The 24,835-nt window shown below is 38.8% G+C and overlaps 1 protein-coding gene across 2 annotated transcripts in view; it reads right to left on the minus strand.

Annotated features, from left to right (window-relative positions):
* ROS1 (ROS proto-oncogene 1, receptor tyrosine kinase) overlaps nucleotides 1–24,835 on the minus strand; it is a 115,070-nt gene that overhangs the window by 39,384 nt on the left and 50,851 nt on the right. Inside the window, exons 19-33 of one of the 2 annotated variants that reach the window (XM_081250805.1) lie at nucleotides 24,086–24,300; nucleotides 23,599–23,759; nucleotides 23,073–23,217; nucleotides 20,314–20,576; nucleotides 17,861–17,924; nucleotides 17,345–17,547; nucleotides 15,586–15,791; nucleotides 14,427–14,713; nucleotides 10,398–10,574; nucleotides 8,814–9,016; nucleotides 7,178–7,322; nucleotides 5,792–6,024; nucleotides 5,528–5,704; nucleotides 1,505–1,673; nucleotides 655–772 (exon numbers count right to left, since the gene is read on the minus strand). In XM_081250805.1, coding sequence (XP_081106931.1) covers nucleotides 655–772; nucleotides 1,505–1,673; nucleotides 5,528–5,704; nucleotides 5,792–6,024; nucleotides 7,178–7,322; nucleotides 8,814–9,016; nucleotides 10,398–10,574; nucleotides 14,427–14,713; nucleotides 15,586–15,791; nucleotides 17,345–17,547; nucleotides 17,861–17,924; nucleotides 20,314–20,576; nucleotides 23,073–23,217; nucleotides 23,599–23,759; nucleotides 24,086–24,300 — 2,766 coding nt within the window. Of the gene's footprint in view, nucleotides 1–654; nucleotides 773–1,504; nucleotides 1,674–5,527; nucleotides 5,705–5,791; nucleotides 6,025–7,177; nucleotides 7,323–8,813; nucleotides 9,017–10,397; nucleotides 10,575–14,426; nucleotides 14,714–15,585; nucleotides 15,792–17,344; nucleotides 17,548–17,860; nucleotides 17,925–20,313; nucleotides 20,577–23,072; nucleotides 23,218–23,598; nucleotides 23,760–24,085; nucleotides 24,304–24,835 lie in introns of both variants that reach the window. The other variant, XM_081250804.1, reaches the window with a different exon arrangement.

Genomic DNA, 24,835 nt, shown 5'->3' on the forward strand with positions numbered 1-24,835 from the left:
TCTATGGAATTTGGAAATTCTCCCCTCAAGTTGGCACAAAATCAGCTCATCTGAGCCAGTTATGATTCACAGAGCTCCCCACACTGGCCAGATCTGAGGTTGCATATATTCATCAGGTTTTCATCAAAGGCACATTTTCAGTCCCTGGGAACACACTACAAACTGTAATCTTGACAATAGAGAGAGAATCCTGGGTTGCCTATACACTGCAGGCCATTTCAGATCTTGACCTGATTTTACATTCTGAAAAATACCTAACTCATTGTCAATTCTCACTAGACCTTATTCATCTTCCTAAAACAAATTAACCTCAGAAATTTACATGCATACCATCATCTAACATCAAACGGTCAGCTCAGAATAGGTATTAAGTAAATATTAGTTACATGCTCAAAAGATTGAATTGTTTCCATCGACAAGCAGTTGCAGATTTCTGAGAAGAATGACTATCTGCCTTGTAATTGAGTGCCAAGGCTGACCACTAGGAATTGTGCAAAGAACCTAATGATGCATGCAAGGCCCTTAAACTAAAGATCCTTTGTGTTTATTTGTGAATACACGTTCATAAATATTGTTACTTTTGATCTAATAATACCTTACAATTAACTGCTTAGGTCTTTGTAGTTTACAAAGCACTTTTGCAAACGGACATACCTCATCTCAAGGATATAGTACATAAGTCTGCTTCCATTATCATCAGCATTTTCCCACTGTATTGAATTTTTACTCCCTTCTAATAATTTTGGAATGCCTGGTTTACTTGGGACTCCAGCTTTGGAAACAAAAGAAAATCTGATTTGTATGTTAGAAGTATAAAATAATCTGCAAAACATCTTTCTATAGACTGTATTTACCCAGAGGAAAGCCAGATACATTAAAGAAATATTCAGAAAATTATTCAAAAATTTTATTCAAGAAATATTCAAAAATTCTCATATGATTGCATATTTTTAAATGTGTAACCGAGGTTCTTATTAGTGACAGATTAGATGGATTAGTGATAGGAGTAACAATAGATCTTAGCCTGACACAAAATAAGTGATGCAAATAAAAAGAATTATTGTAAGTTTTGGAGCACTTTCCCTTGAGTCTTATAGGGATCAACTTGGAGTTATGGTATACCTTTTAGAACACTAGTTAATTTAATATACTTGTTAGATATTTTTTATTTTGGGCATCTGGTTATAGTAGTCAGTAGTAAATATTTGAACACTCAGTGACACTGTTTTCATTTAGTTCTTACTGTGAAATATCATAGCTAGACAGGAAATCAGAATACTGAAATAATTTTGCCCAGTTCAGGATCCTGCAAGACCAGATGAGTATTACCTCATTACTGCCAGTAAGGACTCCTACCTCTTTTCAATTTCTTCAGTCAGGCTCTAGAGATAGTAATTTACTCTTTTAAGAAAAATCTCAACCTCTAGGATTAGTGAAGTAAGCGATGAGAAAAGAAATGAGAAACGTCTAAAGTTTTCTAAGTGTGGAATATGTTAGTACTCACCTTTAGTCTTAAAGCTTTCTGGAAGTGAGGTGCTATTTTCTCCTGTCCTGTACACCACCACTACTCGGACATTATAGGAAGTATAAGGCTGTAGATCTGTGATGTTACAAACATAAGCAGGACCTTGGCTGCACGAAGCTTTAACATGGTAAAACTCATTGTGCTTCCATTAGAAAAAGAAGTCTCAATTAACATTTTGTTTCTTTAAGAAAAACATTTTAAACATAGAAATTCAAAAGCTTGTGGCAATTAAAACTTAAAGTTTACTTTCTATTAAAAAATAAGAGCTCCTTTTTGAGTGTTTGATCCCAAATATTATCCTTACCACCAACAGCAATTTTATTTTTTATGACAAGGTATAAGTGACTTGAATGGTGGTCCTTAAGATAAGTCCAAGGTGGGAAGTGCACCCCTGACTATATATCATCAGGGGGGATTCAAAGCTTGACTTCTTGTTAGCCCTAATCAAAGGCATTTTTATTAAATCAGGATGACTGAGAACACAAATTTACACCTGAGGGGAAATGATGGATCAAAACAGTGATACTTTCAGTTCCACGGATTTGGAATTTCAAAGTAATATTTTTACATATTTTGATTCTTTGAAGAAGTCCACAGTAACTTATAAATTAAAACATTTAGTTTTTCCTCCCCAAACCCTCTTCAGACATCTAACCAACATTCCTTATATTTATACATAGGAAGCCTAGTTCCCTAAAAGAAGGACATTTTTGCCCGCCATCACTCAGTCACTAAGTAACAAGGTTACAAGTTAAATATAGGAAATGTTACTTTCATTTCACTGGGTCTCTAATTATAGCTATCTTAAACTTCTTTCTTTGAAACACTGCTTTAAAAAAATCTGTATGTTTGGACCCTTAATATCTTGTTTGAAAATGATGATTTTTTTCAATGTACAAATAGGAAAAGACAGAGGCATCCTGTCAAGGGTTCTTCTTGCATTTTCCTCAGTAGAGTTTCCTAAGAAGGTCAGTTTCCATAAATAAACCTGACTTTACATCTCCTTTTTCATTTAGCACTCACAAGGTCATGCCATTTCATTGGATGGCACTTTATATTAGTTTTCTGTTCAGTTAGAAATGATTCTCTGTAGCACCTTCAGGAAGTAGACCACCTGGTTCCAGAAAGAAAGAGGAACAGAAGGAATGAAAAAAAAAAAAAAACCAGAAATGCTGATGTCAGAGACATTGCCTGTTAAACTCATAACTGTCTCAATCCCACTGAGACATATAGCCTAATGAAACAGATACACTGGGTCCTTAATATTTAGTCTGGACTTTCTGAGAGAGACAGAGCGAGAGAAATGCTGAGCCCTGGCTCAAAAATGTTAGCCCATTTTGGTTCTGCCTCCTTAATGCTCTGTCATAGAAGCCTTCAGTGAATAGTCTAGATGGCCCAACATTCCACACCATCCAGAAATTATCAGAGCTCCTTGGAATGTCAGGGAGATGTTTGACCAGGGGCTTTGCTGGAAAACTGTGGAGTATTGACCTCACCACAGCAATGAATGTTCTGGGCAGACCATCAGCTTGGAGAGGTACCACGGGCTACCCCAGTAAATCACAAGGGAGTTGGGATTTTCCATTCATCAGAGGCCAACAGGTGCAGGGTGGGAAGGCTACCACAGAGGATTTCCAAATTCCTGGGCAAGGGTGTGAGGGAAATGGTGCAGACTATGGTGCAAACTCAGTATCTCAGTTTCAGAGATTGAAACCAGAAATGTTTGGTTCTGGTAGGGATTCCCTTGGACCGCTGAGAAAAAGACAATTGTAATAAAGTTCCATGAAAAAAATTTACCAAAGCAAAATTATTTGTTTCTCCTCAATCTTAAATTGAATATGTTCTTCTGCTATACACTGTTGTGAGAAAGAATCTATGAAATTTAAGACCAAGATAAAAATTTAGCCTTGTGCTCTAATTCCCTCATTTTTCCATGTAAGGAAAAGATGAAGACTGGAAGTTTATCCTTTTCTCCTTTCCTTTCTGAAAAAAAAAAAGTTCATTAAAATATTTACTCACCCTCATCACTCACCCCTCAGAGTTTCAGTGTGGAGTTACAGGACCATTGCTAGCTGTCCTATTCAACTTGCTCAAAAGAAATAGAACTTTCTGACTAGATGTAACACAGCCTTCTACTGTGCTCATCAGTTAGTACTTGTAGGTGGTCACACATGTAGAAATTACTACCTTACATGTTCAGCTTCATGATTTCTTAAGTGGTCTATCTGGAACCTGTGCTGAGCAAGTGTAGCGGAAGTTTTGAAAGAAAAAGCATCACATGAAAGTCATGAGGACTGAGCCAGGTGGCCCCTGTCTACTGTCCCTCTCCCAAACTTTGCGAAGCTGGGTGGGTGACGATGACTCATGTTCCTTCCGTGTATGAACCAAGGAGAACCTCTGTAAGGATGAGTCAGCCCTGAGGGTCCTCCCCTGCACGGTTGTGATATCTGACTCATCAGGGCGCCTTACTGGGTCTCTGGCTTCTCATCAGTAAAATGAGAGGCTGGAGTCATCACCTCTAAGGTCCTTCCTCAGTTCACGTCTTTGATCTGGGAAATGAACTTTACATCCCTCCCCTTGACCTCAAACTGAACCACATTAAGCTCACGTAAATAGATGTCCCCAAAGAGATGATCCTTCAATTTCTCGAATTTAAAACTGAATTTTTATGAAATGACCATTTTTTAAATAGGCAACAAATCATCATAAACATGCTCAGTGGAAGAGATCTGATTGAACTATGGTCTTTGGTCTTACCAACTTAATATTCACTGCTGTTTCATATTTTTCATACTTTTTATCTAAAAGTACAAGATTATAAAAAATATTTTACATAGAAAAATTTTAAACCCCTGGGAAGCAACTCCATTTTTAAAGAAAAGTGAGGTCATGACTATACTGATTTGTTTTTAAGTTCCCACTAAACAAAACACTCCTAACCAATCTTTACAAATGCGGACACACAAATATATAATAATGAAAAGTGAAACATCACAGTTATAAAAACTTAATCATCTATTAAGTATATCAGTATAAAAATTAATGTAGACTTTCCCTAGCAGTGAATTAATTAGATTAATTGAAGCTTAAATTCAGTGGGCATTTTTACATTGGTTAAAGCGTGAAGGTTTTTGGATGAGGAGCCATTTAAACTAGTTTACAAGCCAAGATCCAACTAGTTTAGAATAAACTAGTTTTATAGTTTACTTCTCTCCTGTTGCTATTCAGCCCTGAAATGGCTGAAAGAACATTTCTAAACAAGGTTTTAGATTTATGTTTGTTCATTTCTTTCCTTTTTTTTTCGTAGAAAACAGCAAATTGCTATGGACTTTAAACTGAAGAGCCATGCTGGTAACATCTAAAGTAAGTAAAACATTATGAAACCAGTAAACCATAATTTATACCCTTTTATGTGAAGCCTTATAAGAGCAAATTAATCTCACTGGGAATTTTTTCCATCAGAAATTAGTCTAGATAGTTTACCACTTCTATCTGGCAAACCTGAATCAATGAATCTTGTCAAATATATTGCTCATTTATACAACTGGATGCCCTAGAGATATCTTTTTAAAGGCCTTTTGATTTATTCTATAGCATAAAACAAAGATTAGCATTAAAAGTGTACAGTGAGGGCTTCCCTGGTGGCACAGTGGTTAGGAATCTGCCTGCCAATGCAGGGGACACGGGTTCGAGCCCTGGTCTGGGAAGATCCCACATGCCGTGGAGCAACTAAGCCCGTGCGCCACAGCTACTGAGCCTGTGCTCTAGAGCCTGTGAGCCACAACTACTGAGCCCTCGCACCACAACTGCGGAAGCCCACGTGTCCTAGAGCCTGTGCTCTGCAACTAGAGAAGCCACCGCAATAAGAAACCTGCGCACCGCAATGAAGAGTAGCCCCGACTCGCCGCAACTAGAGAGAGCCCACATGCAGCAATGAAGACCCAAAGCAGCCAAAAAAATAAATAAATAAAAATTTTTAAAAAAGTGTACAGTGAGATGTACCTTTTGGAGTTCAAACCAAAATCTGATAAGGTGAACATTAGATGGAGCCTTCCAATCTAATTGCAAACTAGTGTTCTCTGGAACCAAGGCATGAGGTTTCTCTGGCGTGTCAAACGTTTCCACGGTGACAGGATGACTCTCCGTGCACCACATTTCCTCGGCGTGGCAGGCCAGAACCTTTTTGTAGAAAGGAACAATTGCTTACCTTTTCTAGAACCTTGCACTTGAGAATGGCAATAAAAGTACCCAATATACTCGCCGTACTTTTAACTCATAGAGTTTTCCACCAGACAGTCTAGTAACAAGGAGAGAGAGCCTCCCATTTGGATATTCACTTTGCCTTAGTGGAGTCTCAGGAATGGGAGCCAGATGAGAGATTGCCACCTGATAGCGGACTGCCTCTTTCGGTCCATTTGGCTTGTGAGTTTCTCTCCAGGATATAACGAGGCTGGTGTCTGACTGCACGGTTGTGTTAATGAGCCAAACCGCCTCTGGTACTGAAATAAATAGCAGTGCACAATAAGGCATGTTGCAACAGCACTGAAAGATGGAAAGAAGTAATGGGGTCTTGGTTGTGGGATAGGCATATCATGTGAGCAGAATGAATGACAGATGTTCCAAAGGAAAGCCAGCCTCCTCCATAATGGTAAGTTAACAGGCTGCCTGAAAGGCTCTCGCTTATTTTTGCCTAATGACTAAATCATTCTCTGACTGCAGCTCAAAGATATGGCCAATGATGAATAATCCAATTCCGGTGAGTTTTGTGAATGGCATCAGAGATGTGTGAAAGAAATGGCCTCCCCTCATAATAATCGCCACCTCTTACAACACCTTTTCAGATTCTAAATCCACTTTCTTTAAGGCAACGATGTTATATTACTTTACAACTCAGTAGCCTTGGTAAAATTCGCATAGAGAAGAGGCTTGGCTTTCCTAGGTTTCACCACATGTACAGAGACCTGTAAATACATGGGAAGAGAGTGACACTGTGAGGTGAGACAAAAGAATGTGTTTCCAGACACATAGAATTGATTATGATGTTTTGCCATGTAGTTGCTTTTCATTTTGATGGGATATTTTCCATCATCTTCTGGTGTTAGCATAAGGATCATGTCAGTAGAATATTCTCCTAGAAATACATTTTTCTTATTAAGCTTAAAAAAACTCACATAATAAAGATAACTTAGCATCCAGATAAAAACCAAGTATAGGGCTTCCCTGGTGGCTCAGTGGTTAAGAATCCGCCTGCCAATGCAGGGGACATGGGTTCGAGCCCTGGCCCGGGAAGATCCCACATGCTGCAGAGCAGCTAAGCCCGTGCACCACAACTACTGAGCCTGCGCTCTAAAGCCTGTGGGCCACAACTACTGAGACTGCATGCTACAACTAATGAAGCCCACGCACCCTGAGCACATGCTCTGAAATAAGAGAAGCCACCACAATGAGAAACCTGTGCACCACAACGAAGAGTAGCCCCCGCTCGAAGCAACTAGAGAAAGCCTGCCCATGTGCAGCAACAAAGACCCAATGCAGCCAAAAATAAATAAATAAAATAAATAAATTTATTTAAAAATATATATATAGGCACATACAAGCACATATATCACAAAATTCCACTCTAGAAAATCCCACACCACACCCGTAACTCACCTCCACTTTTAGTTTTTCCCCAAATCTCTTTTCCCAGAGGTAATTGTTCCAAAGGATCTGAATAATAATTCCTTACAGCTGTCCGTATCATATATGTTGAAAATGGTTGTAAACCTTCAATAAGGGCTATACTCTGCTGAAATTCCTGTAATTAATTTTAAAAAATCATTGTCTTATTTTTTGTACAAACGGGGAGAAATTATTTAATCAAAGAGAAAAAAACTAAAAGACTCAAAAAATTTTAATTCATCTTTAAATCTTGGATCATGAGTGACAATCTTCACTGTCCTAGTCTGCCCAGAATGTCTCCAATAATAAATGCCAAATGATTGGCAGCCTCAGTCAGTTGTGACACAATCATTTCACTTAGGAAGCTGAATTCCCAGAGCACACTATCTCATTAGCGTTGCATTAGAAATTCAGCAGGAAGGTATTGTAAGGATGTGACACATCAATGAATACAATAAAAGATTAAGCTACATGATCTAATCATTCTCAGAAATAAAGTTTAAGAAACTAAAAAGGCTTTCCTTACACTAATGGTTCTCAACTTTGGTTACACTTTGGAATCATCTGGGAAGTTTTAAGAAAATAGTGATACCTGGGTCCCACCCCTAAAGATTCTGATTGCATTGGTCTGAGGTGAAGCATGGACTCCGAAATTTTAAAAGCTTCAATGTGCTGTCAAGTTTGAGAACCACTCACTGTCTTTGGCCCATATTAATCATTATGAAGACAATAAGAGATAAGCTCTAATAAGAGAAATGTCCAATGCCAGAAACCCAATCTTGGTCAGCCAAATGATCCAATCTGTCTCTGAAACAACTCCTGTTAGAAATGTGTAAAGAAAGGTTAAAATAGACAAAATTTTAAAATAAATATATATTTTAAAAATAGACAAAATAAAGGAAGTTACAAGAATCAGAAAGAAAGTATATAGTGCTTAACCTCCAATAGATGGTGGTCAGTTTCACCTTTTGACTTGATTAAAAAATAAGCACAAAGAAAAATACGGGATACATACAATTCCATCACAAAAACAACTGGAACACCCAGGCCAATGATGGAATGAATTGTCTCCATTCATTCAAGAAATATCTAGTAATGCCTATACAATGCCAAGTAGTATGCTAGGTGCTAGGAATACAATGATGAATAAAAACATAGTCCCTGCGTAACAACACATTTCACAACATATAGAAAATAAACAAAAATATAATGTACAATTTTTATATTAGCTACATGCTATGGGGGAAAGGTATACAGAAATGTTCTTTCTGTCCAGTTCATTTCTTACCCCTCAATCTGCAGGAATGGCCACAAAAACAAGTCTCTATCACTTTCTGGGGATAATTAGATAATTAGGGAGGGAAACAAACCCAGCTCTTTTAGGACACTCAGGAAACAGTCACTATAAGGCAATCTACCGACTGATTAGGGTTAATATACTTCCTTGAAGCTTAACTTACTCGTAGACAAGAGACTAGATAGAACACAGTATGTTTTGATGAGTCATCTGTAAAAGTTTGCATCACAGTGTGTTTCAGAACATAATACAGAAAATACTATGGCTGAGGATTTTATATCAAAAAAAGGCATCTTGTGAAAAGACAAAGACAATGGGCTCCAACCTTACCAGCATTCTATCTTTCAGTTCAGAGCTGTTCTTCCTGTCATTTACTTCTTTGTAATAAAGCAGGTATGTGGGAGTGGGACTGGTGATGCCATCCCACGTGAGGTTTGTCTGGACAGGTGGTAATCTGATTGTGAGGCTGGTGTTAGTGGTGTTAAGTATAGTTGGCTCTGCAATATCTGAAGCTAGAGACAGAAATGCTCTATCTAAAATAATAATAAAAAGATTAAATATATACACATGTACGTACAAGAGAAACAGCAGATTTATCTAACATCAAGGGTAATATCATATTTTCTTTTTAGTTAACTGACAAGGTATGGTACATTGGAGTGTTGGAAATGTTATTCAGGACAGGAAGACACGTTTTTTTCATGTGTTTTGAACATGTTAAACGCCTGGGGAAGAGTGCAAAATAACTGGTAATTGCTTACAATTTCCAGCAGATGGGGCTAAACTACCCTTAATTATGTACCTAGACAGTGAATAGCAAAATAAGTTGACCCTTTTTTATTTTGAAGAAAGTAATGAGAGCATTATATCAATCATATTTTTCAATGAATTCCGATTATGAAAACTGATGTTATCTTTAGGACTTTTATTTCTAGGGATATGTGTGTGTGTTCAAACTCAAACAGATATTGCATGGATTTTTAAAATCTCTTAAATGAATTATTTCACCAAAATATGCACTCAGCTTATTTATAAGTTCTCCCATGTTTTCATATTGTATAACCTACGTATTTTATAACTGAATACATTTAAGCAAAGAGGGTTTGTTTTACTCATTTCTCTCCCTAAGAGGGAATTATACTGAATTTAGAATGACATTGTGACTTTAATGGCAGAGAGATTTTGTGAAAAAACTCAGAGACCACTTTAGGTTTGAATGTCACCCATGAGGCTATGTAATGCTGTTTTTGTTTTTGGTTGGTTGGTTTTTATATTTCAAACATTTATTTTATTATGACTCTCAGCAAAAAATATATAGTCAGTTCTGCCATAATGTGATACATGCATTCCTAAAAGTCATTGCATCATACAAAATCCAGAGGATGTGTGGGAAAAATAGAGTGAGGGGCACAACACTAAAAAACTTCATGAGTGACGCATTAAACAAACAAGAGAGAAACTTAATAAAAATGGTAGCACAAATGTACACATGTTAAATGGTTGACATATCTAATCCTATAATACATAGGCATTTTACCTTGAAAAAGACCTGAAATTTTATGCAAAGCTTTTTGACACCACTGGGAGGTCTAAAATATCATCAGGGGAGAAAAAAGACAAAAAGAAGGGAAATTATGGGACTGAGAAGACAAAGAGGATAGACAGAGAGAATGACAGGACAAGGGTTTCCCATGTCTAAAGTAGCCTGCCACAGCCCAAGCCATGTATACAGACAGAGATAAATTGTGACCCAGGGCAAACAGCAATCACAACGTGCACCAAACCCTGACCGTTTGGAACAATGCTGAGAGCACAACAAAGAGTTGGAGGGACAGACCTGGAGGAGGAAACATTATGAAATTTTCCTGACCCTAAACTGGGAGAACAAGCTGATTAAGTATGTGACTTTTTTACCTGGAAAAGGCTGCAGAACTGAACTGTAAACCAAGATATGCTTACTACTTAGGGCCTCCACCTGGGAGAGGATGGCCCCATTGCTTTTCTTTGCCTGATAAATTTGTGTGCTGTCCTCTGCTGTGGAGATCCAATATAGAAATTGTCCATCCACAGTCAAGCTAACAAGCATTTTTCCTGTTGATGAAAAACAGAAAAGAACATAAAGAACAAAATACATATCTGACATTTTCTACTCTAAGCAATATGTGAAATCCTTTTTCTATAGCATAACTGATAAATTTTGAATCTATTATTTCAATATGAAAAAATAATACTTTTATGACATTAGCCTAAGGATTTTACAGATATTTTCTCATTTTAGCTCCATATCAAGCCAACAAAGCAAATACTATTATTATTAGCCTCATTTTGTATAAGTGGAAACTGAGGCTTCGAGGGGTTAAATAATCCCCTCAAGGCCACAAAGTTAGCCAAGGGCAGAGCCAGGATTTAAAAACTTACCTGTGTGGGGCTTGCCTGGTGACGCAGTGGTTGAGAGTCCACCTGCCAATGCAGGGGACACGGGTTCGTGCCCCGGTCCGGGAGGATCCCACATGCCGCGGAGCGGCTGGGCCCGTGAGCCATGGCCGCTGAGCCTGCGCGTCCGGAGCCTGTGCTCCGCAGCGGGAGAGGCCGCGGTGGTGAGAGGTCGCGTACCGCAAGAAAAAAAAAAACCTTACCTGTGTGATTCCACCCCAAACAACACCAACTGAAGGGAGGTATTAGCTGAGGCATAGGGCTCAGTGCCTTGCTCAGTATATTTATCAATGATTTAGAATGAATGCATAATAAACATATTTACCAAATTTGCAGATAATACATGATTCTTACTGTCACTAGTACATTGTCTTTGACTTATTCAAAAATATCACAACAGAATCGTGAAATGGATTGAAATTTAATAGCAACAAATATAACATCCTAAATTCAAGGTTAAAATTAAATCTGTAAATAAGGAATGAAAGAAATTCTGGCTTAATAATAGTTAACATGAAAAAGACTACGGGTTCTTCAAATGGCAGGCAGCCCAAAGACCTGATGTCACTTTTAGCTGCAGTAAAAGAAGACCTAGGAAGTCAGAGGCCCTCTGTGCTGACCAGAACATACTGAAAGTACAGTGAGTCATTATGGGACAACATTTAAGAGAACTAAGCAGCTAGAGCGAAACCTCAGGAGGGTGAATAGGGCAAAGAAAGATCTAGAAGCCATACCACCTAAGGGGTACTTACAGATACTTGAATTTATTCCTCTAAAGGAAGTGCTCAGCATGGGCTATGGCAGCTGTTTCCACATAGTTGAGTCGCTATCATGTGGAAAGTGATTGATTTATTCTTTGTAAATTTAAAAGTCAGAACTCAGGCCAATGAATGAGAGGAATGGGGAGAAAATGGCTAAACATAAGAAAAATATCTAGCGTTTAGAACCGTGCAAAAATTAAACAGACTTCCTTATAAGGTAGTAAATTGTTTTATAAACAGGTGCTCAAAGAAGGCTGTTTTGGTAGAGGGGATTTCTTCCAATATTACGTCAGCTAAATGATCTCTAAAGTCATTTTAATTTTCTAATTTTTGGATTATGGATTTCAATTGTGGCTTCATGAAAGACTGACTAGTTCTATAGCTATAAAATAATGGCCCATTAGATAATTCTTGTGTATCAGATGTTAAAGAAAAATTATTCTGACACTTGTTTAAATGGTAAGGAAGACTTTAATCAAGGCTGTTGCAATATTGTAGTAGGGGAGGGAGACGTGCACAACTCCAAATACAACAAAGACAACTGGGGGTTATAGCCAACAAGCAGAGGGAGAGAGGAGTCAAGAAAATTACTAAGAGGAGACATCAATGGGAGGGGGATTCTTGCTAAACTGGCCTCATAGGATTTTTGGCCAAGAACATCAAGGGTGGGGGTGAAGAACTTTATCAGATACCAAGATGAGGGATTCAGGATTCTGCCTGATTTGGCAAGACTCTTGCTAAAACTGGACTCAGCAAGGATGGACAGGGAAGACCAAGTTTGAGGCCTAGTTGAGAAAAGGGCTCACAGGAGCGTAACTAATGTTTGACCAGGGAATTCCCTGGCGGTCCAATAGTTAGGACTCTGGACTCCGTGCTTCCACTGCAGGAGGCACAGATTTAATCCCTGGTTGGGGAACTAGGATCTAGCAAGCTACTCGGTGTGGCCCAAAATTAAAAAAAAAAAGAGCAATTAAAGTTTGATCAAGGAAAGAGTCTTTGTCACATATTCAACAGAATCAAGTTATTCTCCTAATAAGAGAAGTTCAGAACATTATCTCCACTCTTAAGCCCATTGAAAGTACATTGGAATTGCTTCTAAAAGGCTCTGGGGGCTTCCCCATTGGCTCAGCGGTTAAGAATCCACCTGCCAATGCAGGGGACACGGGTTTGAGCCCTGGTCCAGGAAGATCCTATATGCCGCAGAGCAACTAAGCCCGTGCGTCACAACTACTGAACCCACGTTCCACAACTACTGAAGCCCGCGTGCCTAGAGCCTGTGCTCCACAATGAGAGAACAGCAATGAGAAGCCTGCGCACCACAAGGAAGAGTGACCCCCCCACTCGCCGCAACTAGAGGAAGCCTGCACGCAGCAAGGAAGACCCAACGCAACCAAAAATAAATTAATTAATTTAAAAAAAAGGCTCTGGCTGATATGTCAACAAAACCATACATGCAGTTACAACACACAGACACACGCACATTTGCAATTTCAAAACTTTACTATATAAACCAGCAATACCCAATATCACTTTAAAAAAAAAATAAATAAATAAATTTATTTATTTATTTTTGGCTGCGTTGGGTCTTCATTGCTGCATGTGGGCTTTCTCTAGCTGCGGTGAGCGGGGGGCCACTCCTTGCTGCGGTGCTCAGACTTTTCACCGTGGTGGCTTCTCTTGTTGCGGAGCATGGACTCTAGGCACATGGGCTTCAGTAGTTGTGGCACATGGGCTCAGTAGTTGTGGCACACAAGCTTTGTTGCTTCATGGCATGTGAGATCTTACCAGACCAGGGATCGAACCCATGTCCCCTGCACTAGCAGGTGGATTCTTAACCACTGCGCCACCAGGGAAGGCCCCCCAGTAGCACTTTTGATGATGGAAATATTTTACATCTGTGCTGCCCAATACAGTAACCATTAGCCGCTGTGGGTTTTGAGCATTTAAAATGTGACTAGTGTGGCTGAGGAATTAAATTTTGAATTTTTTAAAATTTTAATTAATTTAAACTTAAATCACCACACGTGATTAGTGATTGGATAGTGAGGACTAGACCCTTAAGAATATATGGGGGTATTTAGAGTGTTTTTTTTCTTTTGCAATTACTCCTAATTAGAAGACTTCCAAGTGACTTTAGACTTTCACATATTTCCTCCACAAGATTGTGAATTTCAGCAGATAGACCTGTCAAGCTGACCAAGTCATGCTGAACATGGAGGCAATGAGATGATCAGCATGGGGGTGGAGTACTGGTGGGAAGATCAGGGATGCTGTAGTTAGGCCCAGTTTCAGATACCAGCTCCTCTATAACTATGGCCCTTTGGACAAATTACCTTTCTCAGCCTCAATTTCCTCATCTGTAAAATGTGGATACTAGTATCTACTTCACTGAGGTGTTTTGAAGATCAAATGAGATAATACATTTAGTAGCCTGCTTAGAACACATAGTTGAGCTCAGTAAGTTGTAGTTCTACTATTAATTATAAAATAACAACAAAAAGAGCCCCCTACAGATCCAGAAAATTATGTGAATGCCTATGTACAATTTGCCTGAAAACAACATGAATTCTACAAAAACATTTGGCACGGTCTGGAGCAAATACTATATATATATATATATATATATATATATACACACACACACACACACATATTCCTTTGAGTATAGGTTGAATGTAACCCCTTTTTAATGGGACAGGAGGGGCTGCCATTATTAGTGAAGATCTACGTACACACACGAGTGTCTTACCAAGCAGAGCAGGCATGATGATAACTTGCCAACACTGACATCCTTCCAGATCCATTGCCCAGATCTCTTGCCCTTTGACAAAGTATATCCGTGGTTTCTTTAGGTCAGAGGTATCAATAGTCATTGCTCCACTTAACTCGAATTCAGTCACACTGCAAGAACATTGGCTTCTTCCATTTGGATGGTTTATGGCTGGGGGTTGCAGAATTCGGTGCAAGGTCTGGTTGATAATACTGTAGTAGAACATCTGAGATCCAAAATCAGAAACTTCTGTCCAATACAGGCGACTACAGGAACAAAAGGACACTCCAACTTAATGAGGAAAACATATCATTGCAAATATCAGTTTCTAATGAAGATCGATCATTTCTAATGATTGTGGGGACAGATGCCACCTTTGGAAAGAACATGTCCCAGTGTTCAATAACCTTCTGATGGAAGAGATCACAAGAAGTCTAGTTTGTAGCATTTTCCAATGATTTCTCAATAAATATGTTTGCAACGAAAGCCTTAGACTATAATGACCTTAGGCATTGTATTAAATGACTCATTACTGGCTCTTAAGTATGAAATATATTTGCATACTTTTCATCAACACCATCTCCATTCCCTTCCTCTCAAGTTTGTTTGTTTCTTAATACTAGTTACCAATCTAGTTTCAAGATAGACTATAACCATGCTTATGGCACAAACAAAATATAACTCTTCAGCCAGAGAAACTGCTATTCAGCTGCTGAATGAAGGCCTTAAAATTAATCTCATAAGGACATTAATTAAAGATGGATGAGCCCAGAATAGCATTTACTATGGAAAACATGCTTCCTGTCTATCTCCTGCTCATTTCCTGCTGCCGTCTCAGTCCCCTTCTTGTCCATACCAACTGGGGATATTATTAAATTCACTGGTATAAAAATATCCTTTGGTTTCCCGCTGGTAATTAACCTAACTTTAGGTTAGTGGAATTGTCAGTATGGATTAATTGTATATGTTGGTGGTTGTAGGCTCATCATTTATATGTAGAATTACTATAAGTTAACATCAAGAACATTAAGGATCTTACTGTCCCATCATTGACTCTAATATTAAACCAAAGATATTACATTAAATATGTCTATGTCTATTTCATCACAATAGAAACAGACACTCACACTTCACATACCTTAAGAAAGGATATACAGAAAAAGAGATTATTGTTGAATTTCTGTTGCAAATTTTCAGCTTCCTGGGATATTTCACCTTGTTTTCAAGATCTACATCAAATAGTTGCATTCCATTTTGTGATTCTTTCCGCACAAAGTAGAGGTGCCTTGAAATCCAGTCAATTGTAATAATTTTGATATCAAAAACCAGTGCATCTCGGAAAATCTTAACAACAGGTAGAAAACACAGCCAAGAAGATAATGCTCATTTTCTTCAACTCTGAGGACTTTTTTTGTAATCACTCAATTTCTTATTTACTGCACTTCTCTTCTGTAATCCAAAATCTCGGTAACTCTGGACTGTGTGCCACTGTAACACTGGTCCTCTTCTCACATTGTATATTTTCCCTGGTTAATTTCAACTGCCATGGCTTCAACTGTAATCCATAGACAGGAGCTACAAATTCACATCTTCAGGCAAGATCTCTCATTGAGTTACTGCTTCAAATATCAAACTGCCTACTGAACATCTCCAAATGAATTATCTCAGAAAACAAAATTCATCACCCCACCCCCAAACCTCCTTTTCTCCTGCAATTTATATTTTTATGGATTTCCAACACTCACCTGAAGAGCAGTCTTGACAACTGTGGTTCCCCCTTGACTTCTTCCTCCCATTACTACCCATAGTGAATTAGTCCCATTTTAAATATCTCCTGAGTTTCTCCTCTCCTCTCTTACCTCAGTGTCTCTCACTTCCTGCCTAACATTTCCTGTCTGGATTCCTGTGATAGTTCCTGATTGCCTCAGACTTAACCTTCTCTTCTTTGCTAACAGAGAGGTCTTCCTAAAACACTACTTGATCATGTTAATGACCCACTAAATTTCTTGAATGGCTTGATGTTGGCTTCAAAATTGACACTCATCTCCTTGGCACAGTAAAGAAGGTCCCTTATATTTAGGCTCTTGCCCACCTCTTCAGCTTTACCACCTGCCTCTTACTCTGCCCTGAACCCCACCTCCATTCCAAGCTCCTTCTACTTACAGCTCCCCGAACAGGCTATGGCTCTATGGTTTCCCGGACTTTGCTGCTCCCTCAGCTTTTCCCCACATTCACCTGGTTCATCTTATTTGTACCCAAGATGTCTTTCCACTCTACCACCACCACCACCACTCCATCCTGGATGAAGCATCCTTTCTCTGTGATTCCACTGCATCCTGCCCTCAGCATAGCACTTACAGTCTTCTGCCTGTCTTCTCCACTAGCTAACACTCAGTGAATACCTACCACATTCCAGGCATTGTGCTAAATGCCTTACATGGATTAGCTCATTAATCTTCACCCTAAGATGAGGGACTATGCAACCATAGTGATTAAATAAGTTGCTGACGGTCACAGTTCTAGCATGTAGTAAAGTCAGAATTAAATTCTAGGTTGTCAGATTTTAAAGCTTACCCTCTTAATCACCATGCCATACTGTCTTACTCTTGTTAGACTAATACTGGACTGGATTTGTTCAAGGACTGTGACATTCTGTTTTACCTCTATCTCAGGTAACACAGTGCCTTAAGCCCAAGAACTGTTTGCTAAATTAAGCCTGAATCACATCTGCACAAAACATAACCTGAATTCATTTGTGACTAAATAATTATACAACATCTGTCCTTTTCAACCATTCTAATCTTAATGGCTCAACCACTGGCTCATCATTTTCATCACAGCGTTGTGTGATATGCAAATACTCCACTTCCTTTCAGAAGAATTACATAGCGAAATACCTCAGAGCTGGACTGATTGTGCATGTTGAGGAGGAAGAGTGAGTCTCCCTGAGCATAGTACGCCACTGCGTCATCAGCTGTGTAGCCCATGGCACCAACGTCGCCTTCTGCCAAAAGTGTCCATACAACTTGATTTCGATCCATATCTAACAAAACTATCTTGTTGTCAAAAAAAGTTATGAGGTATGGAAATTCATTGATCTCTAAAAACAAAAACAAGTAGATAATATGTATGAGAAAAAGAACTTTAGCAAAATCCCTTGATTCAACATCAGGCCATTTTGAAATCCGTGAGTCTCCTTTGGGCTCATTTACTACACCCGTCTCAATGGATTCTGCCTGGGTGCTCTAAGCCTAGGTTTATTTAAGCGTGTTTGGTGATGATGAAAATTGATTATTTTATTTGACTTTAATTTCAGCTCAGAGATAGCACTTGGGTATCCCTGAGAATACTAAGGGTCAAAAATGTTTTTAAATCACTAGTTGTTATTTGCACAGGTTTTAGATAATAAATACCTGATGTTTTGGACTTTACTATGTCAGAAAATGGTCCAGGTCCTTTGGATGTGAAGACTCGAACCTAAAGAAAGAAAAGGATACAAAAATGTGCATTCAAAAGTGTCCTCAGTGACAACAGTTAAGTTCTGAGACTGATAAATTATTGAATGTTTCATTTCACAATTATGAATAGGTTCAGTTATTCACATCTAAGTATATAACAAAAAATTACTAAGAGGAAAAATATTGTCCCAAACAATTTTTGGTAGGATTGTTTTGTCCAGAAAAGTACAAAGTAATGGCACAAACCTCTATTGCAAAAGATCTGAATTTCTATAAAAGGTCTTTAGCTATTTCCAAAATTAAATTATATGGAACATTTAACAGAAACAAAACCATACAGATTATGGTAAACTTCCACTTTATCATGAAATCAACAAGAAGCTTCAAATAACTAAATGTACTGTACTTTTTTAAAAGAAGATTTATAAAAAGAAAATAGTAGTTAACCCTTTTATTTGAAAATGAGTTGTGCATTTCAAACCACTTTTACGTATATTATCTCTTTTGATCCTCACAACTACTAAGAGTAGAAACTGGACAAAGATCGTAATTAGGGGAGGTAACCTATCCACAATGACACACGTAGAAACTGGCATAAAACTAAGTCTTCTGAGGTCTGTATGCTTTTCTTCCCACTGTGCCAAGCTGCGTTCTAACAGCAAAGTTTTTTTAAACAATTTTTATTACATGTTTCTCATTATATAATAATTATTTCCACTTCCAAAACTTGCCTGTGTTCTATAGCCTAAAAGAAAATTGCCATCCATAATGATGGCCTTGAAAGATAGAACCTCAAGGGCTTCCCTGGTGGCGCAGTGGTTGAGAGTCCGCCTGCCAATGCAGGGGACATGGGTTCGTGTCCCAGTCCGGGAAGATCCCACATGCCGCGGAGTGGCTAGGCCCGTGAGCCATTGCCGCTGAGCCTGCGTGTCCGGAGCCTGTGCTCCGCAACGGGAGAGGCCACAACAGTGAGAGGCCCGTGTACCACACAAAAAAAAAAAAAAACAGAAGAACCTCAAGTGCCCTCTCAATCAACAAAACATTGGATTATTTTTATTATACTTCTAGGATTAAATCTATTTTAATATATTCTGTTTATTACTATCTGTGTATGGTGTGCGTGCATGTGTGTGTGTTTATCATGGTGCATATATATATCAATCAGTCTTCACTTTTGCACTGGACCATGTTAAGTAAAACTCATGCCTATACATGCAGGTCACTTTGCAAAGCTCTGTGGTGACTGAGATTTGAACCAATATAAACATATAGGCAAATACACTTAACCAGACTATTTATTTAACTGGAACACACATAATTCTTTTTTTTTTTTTTTTTTTTTTGCGGTATGCGGGCCTCTCACTGCCGTGGCCTCTCCCGTTACGGAGCACAGGCTCCGGACGCGCAGGCCCAGCGGCCATGGCTCACGGGCCCAGCCACTCCGCGGCATGTGGGATCCTCCCAGACCGGGGCACGAACCTGCGTACCCTGCATTGGCAGGCGGACTCTCAACCACTGCGCCACCAGGGAAGCCCCATAATTCTTAACAAATAGGAATGTGTGTTATCTTTAACTTTTATGTACAACTTTTTTGATTAGTATATGTAGACCTAGTATATTATCAAAATAATTACTGAATTAGAATTTTATAGAAAGAAAATAGATCCTCTGGAAACCACAAATCTCTAAAACACTCCCCAAAACATTCTGTTCCCCAAAATGAAATGGAAAATAACTCTAAATATATACAACCTTGTCACCAACCTGGTATATAATGACGATGTGAAAATCATCAGGCTATCTACCATAAGGGGAAAGCTATGTCATATTATATTTAAAATGCCAAAATAGATGGCAGTCGTTTTTTCTTTTGACTCCTACTCTCTCCGACTTTCTCCTCTCTCCGCAGCCAGGTGATAAATGTGAGGTGTCAACTACCCAGACCCTCAGCTTTTATTTCCTTTAGGAGCTGCAGTTGGGGGTGTCCAGATGACTCCCAGCAGTTGATGTAATATAGTGGAAAGGACTCTAGAAGCTAGACTGTAGCACACCACTTCCCAACCACGCAGCTTTGGTACCTCACTGATACACCCAGGGACATGGCTTTTTCTTCACAATGTGAAGATCAAATGAGATAATGACTATAAAAGCACCTAGTGTGGTACATGGCCTATAGTGGTGGAACCAAAAAATAATGTTTGTTCTGAATCTGGAAGCAAGAAAATTGTCAAGATGTCCTTTACCCTAGCTGTCCCCTCTCCCTTCTGTACCTTTGCTGTCCACTTGACCTCTGTGATCACAGCGTACATGAAATTATTGACAGAGTGGCAGAATTCTTAACCTGGTCCTTTAATCCACCTTTTGTCTACACTATTCAGACCCCTGTATCCCTGTTTTCACTCTCATACCTGGAAGGCAACACTGTACCCAAGACTCATACCCTCAAGTTGAAAAGACATCACTGAGGAAGTGACATTGACAGCAATCCAGTCTTTGAATGTTTTGTTTGTGTCGCTTTGGTTGGATATTTGATAGAAAATTTCGAATCTTGTTAACACACCATTTTCGTGCTTAGGCTTATTCCACCTAAATTCCACCACAACTTCATTCTTATTGTGGTATTTTTCACTTGGTAATATAAATATTCTGGGATTCTCTGGTGCTGATGGAACTGAAAAGCAGAGACACAGGGCAGAAAACAATACAAGGTCAACTTCTACCACTCATGATGAGGATGCAGAGCAACTTAGTAATAAATATTTCTCATTCCTGACAGTTAAGGTATATCTATCTTCTTCTTAAAGATCTTCAGGAGAGAATATTCCATAAATTTCTTCAGGAACCTATCCTGATATTTCTGCAAATCTTCCTTTTCTCCAACCCAAATCCTGCTTACTACCACTAAGGCACACCTTTCTCATCTGTGGTCCATATACATGGAAGCTGGCTAGTTCACCTTATAAAATACAGTATTTACTCTCACTCTGGAGGTGGAAATGGCAGTCACCAGGAAGGAAGACACTATCTCTATCCAGCCTTTAGCCAGTTCCGGGTGTAAAATACAGCATATCCAGGATCCAGGCCCTCTCACCGTGAACCCTCTCTGAGAGTATGGCTTAGTTGTTGCCATCTATTCTGGAGGCACATCAAGAAGTTTAGCCTCTCCCAATCCTTTAATTAATTTCTCTCTCTCTCTCTCTCTCTCTCTGTCAATCAAGAGAAATTCCTCTGCCTGATTTCCAAGTCATTCCATCCAAGACATCCCTCTTCTTTCTTAGGATTCCTCCATAGGTCCCCTCCCACTCTGCCGCTCCAATCATATTGCTCCGCAATGTTCAACACTCACATCGTTATCCAATCCCCAGACCTTCTTGCTTTGTATTTACATGGGATAAACCTCTTCTTGCTTCATGCCTTAGAGCCCAGCTAAAGTTTCCACTCCCCAAAGGCCTTCCACAGCCATACCAGTCTGCGTGAGAGGCAGCTTGATAGAGGTGAAGGTTTCATAGCCTGCTTATTCACTCTATGCCACTGCTACTCAGTTGTCACTGTCTTATTTCTATTATCATTAGCAGCATCTGTGTTTATCTCTCTACTGTTTTATGAGCTCCGTCAGAGAGAAAGCTCCTTTTCTTATTCCTTATTAAATCCCCCCAAATCTAGTAAAGGACTGGCACACAGTAAGTGCTTAATAAATATTTGTCAGTTTGAATAATTTCCAACTATATTGTAAATTCCCCAAAGGCAAGGGCCAGATCTTATCCTTTTTCCTTATTTCAGAGTGCTGATGGCCCCTAGCCCCCAGTGCATCCCCTGATAGTCAAGTCCATTTCCACAGAAGAAGCCAATCAAAGCTGACATCCCAAGACAATCTCAAAGAGAGCATACCTGGATCCAAATGTTAACTGCTCCACAACCTGCCCAGGCTCCACTATGTTCCTGTTATGAGACTCATGGATAAATATTGTTGATAAAATCTTAACAGTTTAAAAAAAAATTGCAACAGTGAACGTATGTCTGTTTATTGAGCTCTTACTGCCTGCCAGGTCCCGTGCTAGGAAGTTTATATAAATTAAATCAACATGATAAGATCACTCACCCGTGTCTGCAAAAATGACTGAATGGAGATTTGAAGAAACTAGAGTGAAAAGTCCAGATTAAGCCCCAGCCCTGCCACTCACTAGCTAATTTATATTGAGCAACTCCTAGGCTTCCATTTTCTCTTAGCATAACCAAGATAATAATACCTGTCCTACCTACCATAGAGATGATACAATGATGTTGAGGGTCACTGAAATGATACAATGATGTTTCTGACACATGATAGGGATGTAATAAATGTTTAATAAAGGAGTGATATATATAAATGTGCTTTATACACTTTAAAGTGATATACACATGTAAAGGTATAGCTAATTTCCTTTTTTTAAAATATATTCCAAAGAAAAACATTTTTAAAAAATTTAGAGGGACTTCCCTGGTGGCACAGTGGTTAAGAATCCGCCTGCCAATGCAGGGGACGTGGGTTCGAGCCCTGGTCCGGGAAGATCCCACATGCCGCGGAGCAACTAAGCCCGTGCGCTACAACTACTGAAGCCCACGTGCCTAGAGCCCGTGCTCTGCAACAAGAGAAGCCTCCGCAGTGAGAAGCCCCCTCACCCCAACGAAGAGTAGCCCCTGCTCGCAGCAGCTAGAGAAAGCCCGCGCGCAGCAACGAAGACCTAACACAGCCAAAAGTAAATAAATTAAATACATTAAAAAAAAATTTAGACATCAATATTCACCTACAGATGATTCTGAGTTACCATCTATGAGAACACCTCCTGGTAAACCTGCCTTCCAGGACATTTTTACTGTTCTTAAATCCCCTTTGTCTTTATGAAGCATCTCACAAATTACCTGAACCATGTTTCTGCATTATATACATACTGTATATCATTACGGTCAAGTGAAACAGTCTTTAAGAAATCTTTGAGATATTCCTTTGGAATAAATTATGCAGATTTATTTTAATGGTGCTATTCTAATCTCCAAAAAGTCATTGATAGATTATTGGATCTAAACACATCTACAAAACTGAAAGTTACTTTTAAAAATTATTAACTATCCATTCTAGATTATGAAGGTGAGATTCTGTCTTTTTTTAAAAGAGATTTAACCCCTGTACCTGTTTCAGGTGCTCGGAGTGATAGAGATGTTTTGGGGCCCTTTCCCCAGTAGGTATAAGGAGTGACAGAAAGATTAAATAAGGCATAGGGCTCCAGCCCTTCCACAGTAAATACAGGTAAAGAGTGTTGCTCACTAGCCAGGAACTAAAATATAAGCACAAAACATGATTTTCTTAGGGAGAGAATCATAACATCTTTTATTCCTAATTAACTAAAATCTTCAAACTTTGGTTCACATGTAAAGTTAAACCTTGCAATTTTGGAAACGCTAATGTTGGTAAATTCCATGTTGTTCCACAAGGACCAGTGTATCTAACACACCAACTGTTAACACTAACCACAAAGCAATCAGAGACTGGCTATAAAAAAGAGTTCTCAGGAATAATCTTAATAATCAAATGCTACAGGAACAGTGAGGGAGATGAGCTTGGCTAAGTAAAGAAAGTGGCAAATCAGTGTGGGCAGGGCTGACACAGATGGTACACTCTGTTTGAAAAATGGAAGTTACTAGAACCAATGCCATACCTTAGAATGAGCACTAAATTCCACACTGTAGAAAATGACACCCCAATCCACTGCTGGGGAAGCATTCCAGAGGATTTGAAAACTCGAAGCATTTCCTTCGATCATAAATGAAGACTCTGGAATGGCATCAGGGATAACCTTAGGGGTAAAGGAAAAGTTCCCTATGGGATGAAAGAAACAATAGAGAAAGAAAGAATTTAGGATTATCAATTATCACAGATACATGGAAGATTAATAGAAATTACTAATAATTAGAACCAAAACAAAATTTTTCTTTCCTTTTATATATCCTGAAAATCATCTTTTTCTGACTGTTTCAGGCTATAAATTTGGGTAAAGAGTAAAATGACTGCAAGCAAATTAACAGAAACTACTACAGCCTTTTTTCCTCTTAAAACATAATTCTAAAGAAAAAAAACCCCAACCTTAACATTTATTTAACAGAAAGTATGGAGAAGAGAGGGTATGAAGGAATAAAATATCGTACCTGGCAGAGGCTTGAGGGATGTCTGAATAATTGTGAACTGATTAAATTTGGCTGGTTCCAAAACAGAGACGCTAGTTCTCTGATCTATTTCCTGAGCTGTAATAATCCTAAAGCCATTGATCCAGAAGAGCCGACCACTGTAGTACATCAGTGCGTTCTGGGAAATGTCAGAAGTACTCCAGGCTGCGAACTCTGTGATGGTGGTGTCCCCAGCACTGCTGAAACAGGACATCAATTAGTATGTCTATCTGGAGTGGGGTAAGGGCTGGTGCATTCCAGTACTGGAGAGAATGTGTGTTTGTGAGTGTGTGTGTTTGAAAACAAAGAGAAAATACTTTGCAACAATAATTGTCATTATTCTTAATTCCATATTAAGTTGACTTTTACATTTTTTATGAAGTATACCTAAAGCAAATTTCCTAGGGTTTTTCTTATGAATGTGATATTGCAATAGCAAGAGTGTTACACAGATTTTAATAAATCCTTGTGATTTTTATCAAAAAAATTTTTCACCCTACATCAAAGGCACAACCCATGATTTGTTTATCCTCGTTGCATCATGCCTTCCTCCTATTCTTGGTTAGTCATCTTATTTACTTGTCATTCTTTATTCTAGGTTGTTTAGTCCTTCACTTTATACTATTCACAACTGTCTGTTGCTTCAACGATACTTATCAACTTCCACAGCTTAGTCCAAATGCTCCATTTCAGACCAGGGAATTCAAGGAAACAGTCTATTGTTTTAAACTG

Source organism: Mesoplodon bidens (genome assembly GCF_964165515.1).
Source record: "Mesoplodon bidens genome assembly, chromosome: 12".
Lineage (NCBI taxonomy): Eukaryota > Metazoa > Chordata > Mammalia > Artiodactyla > Ziphiidae > Mesoplodon > Mesoplodon bidens.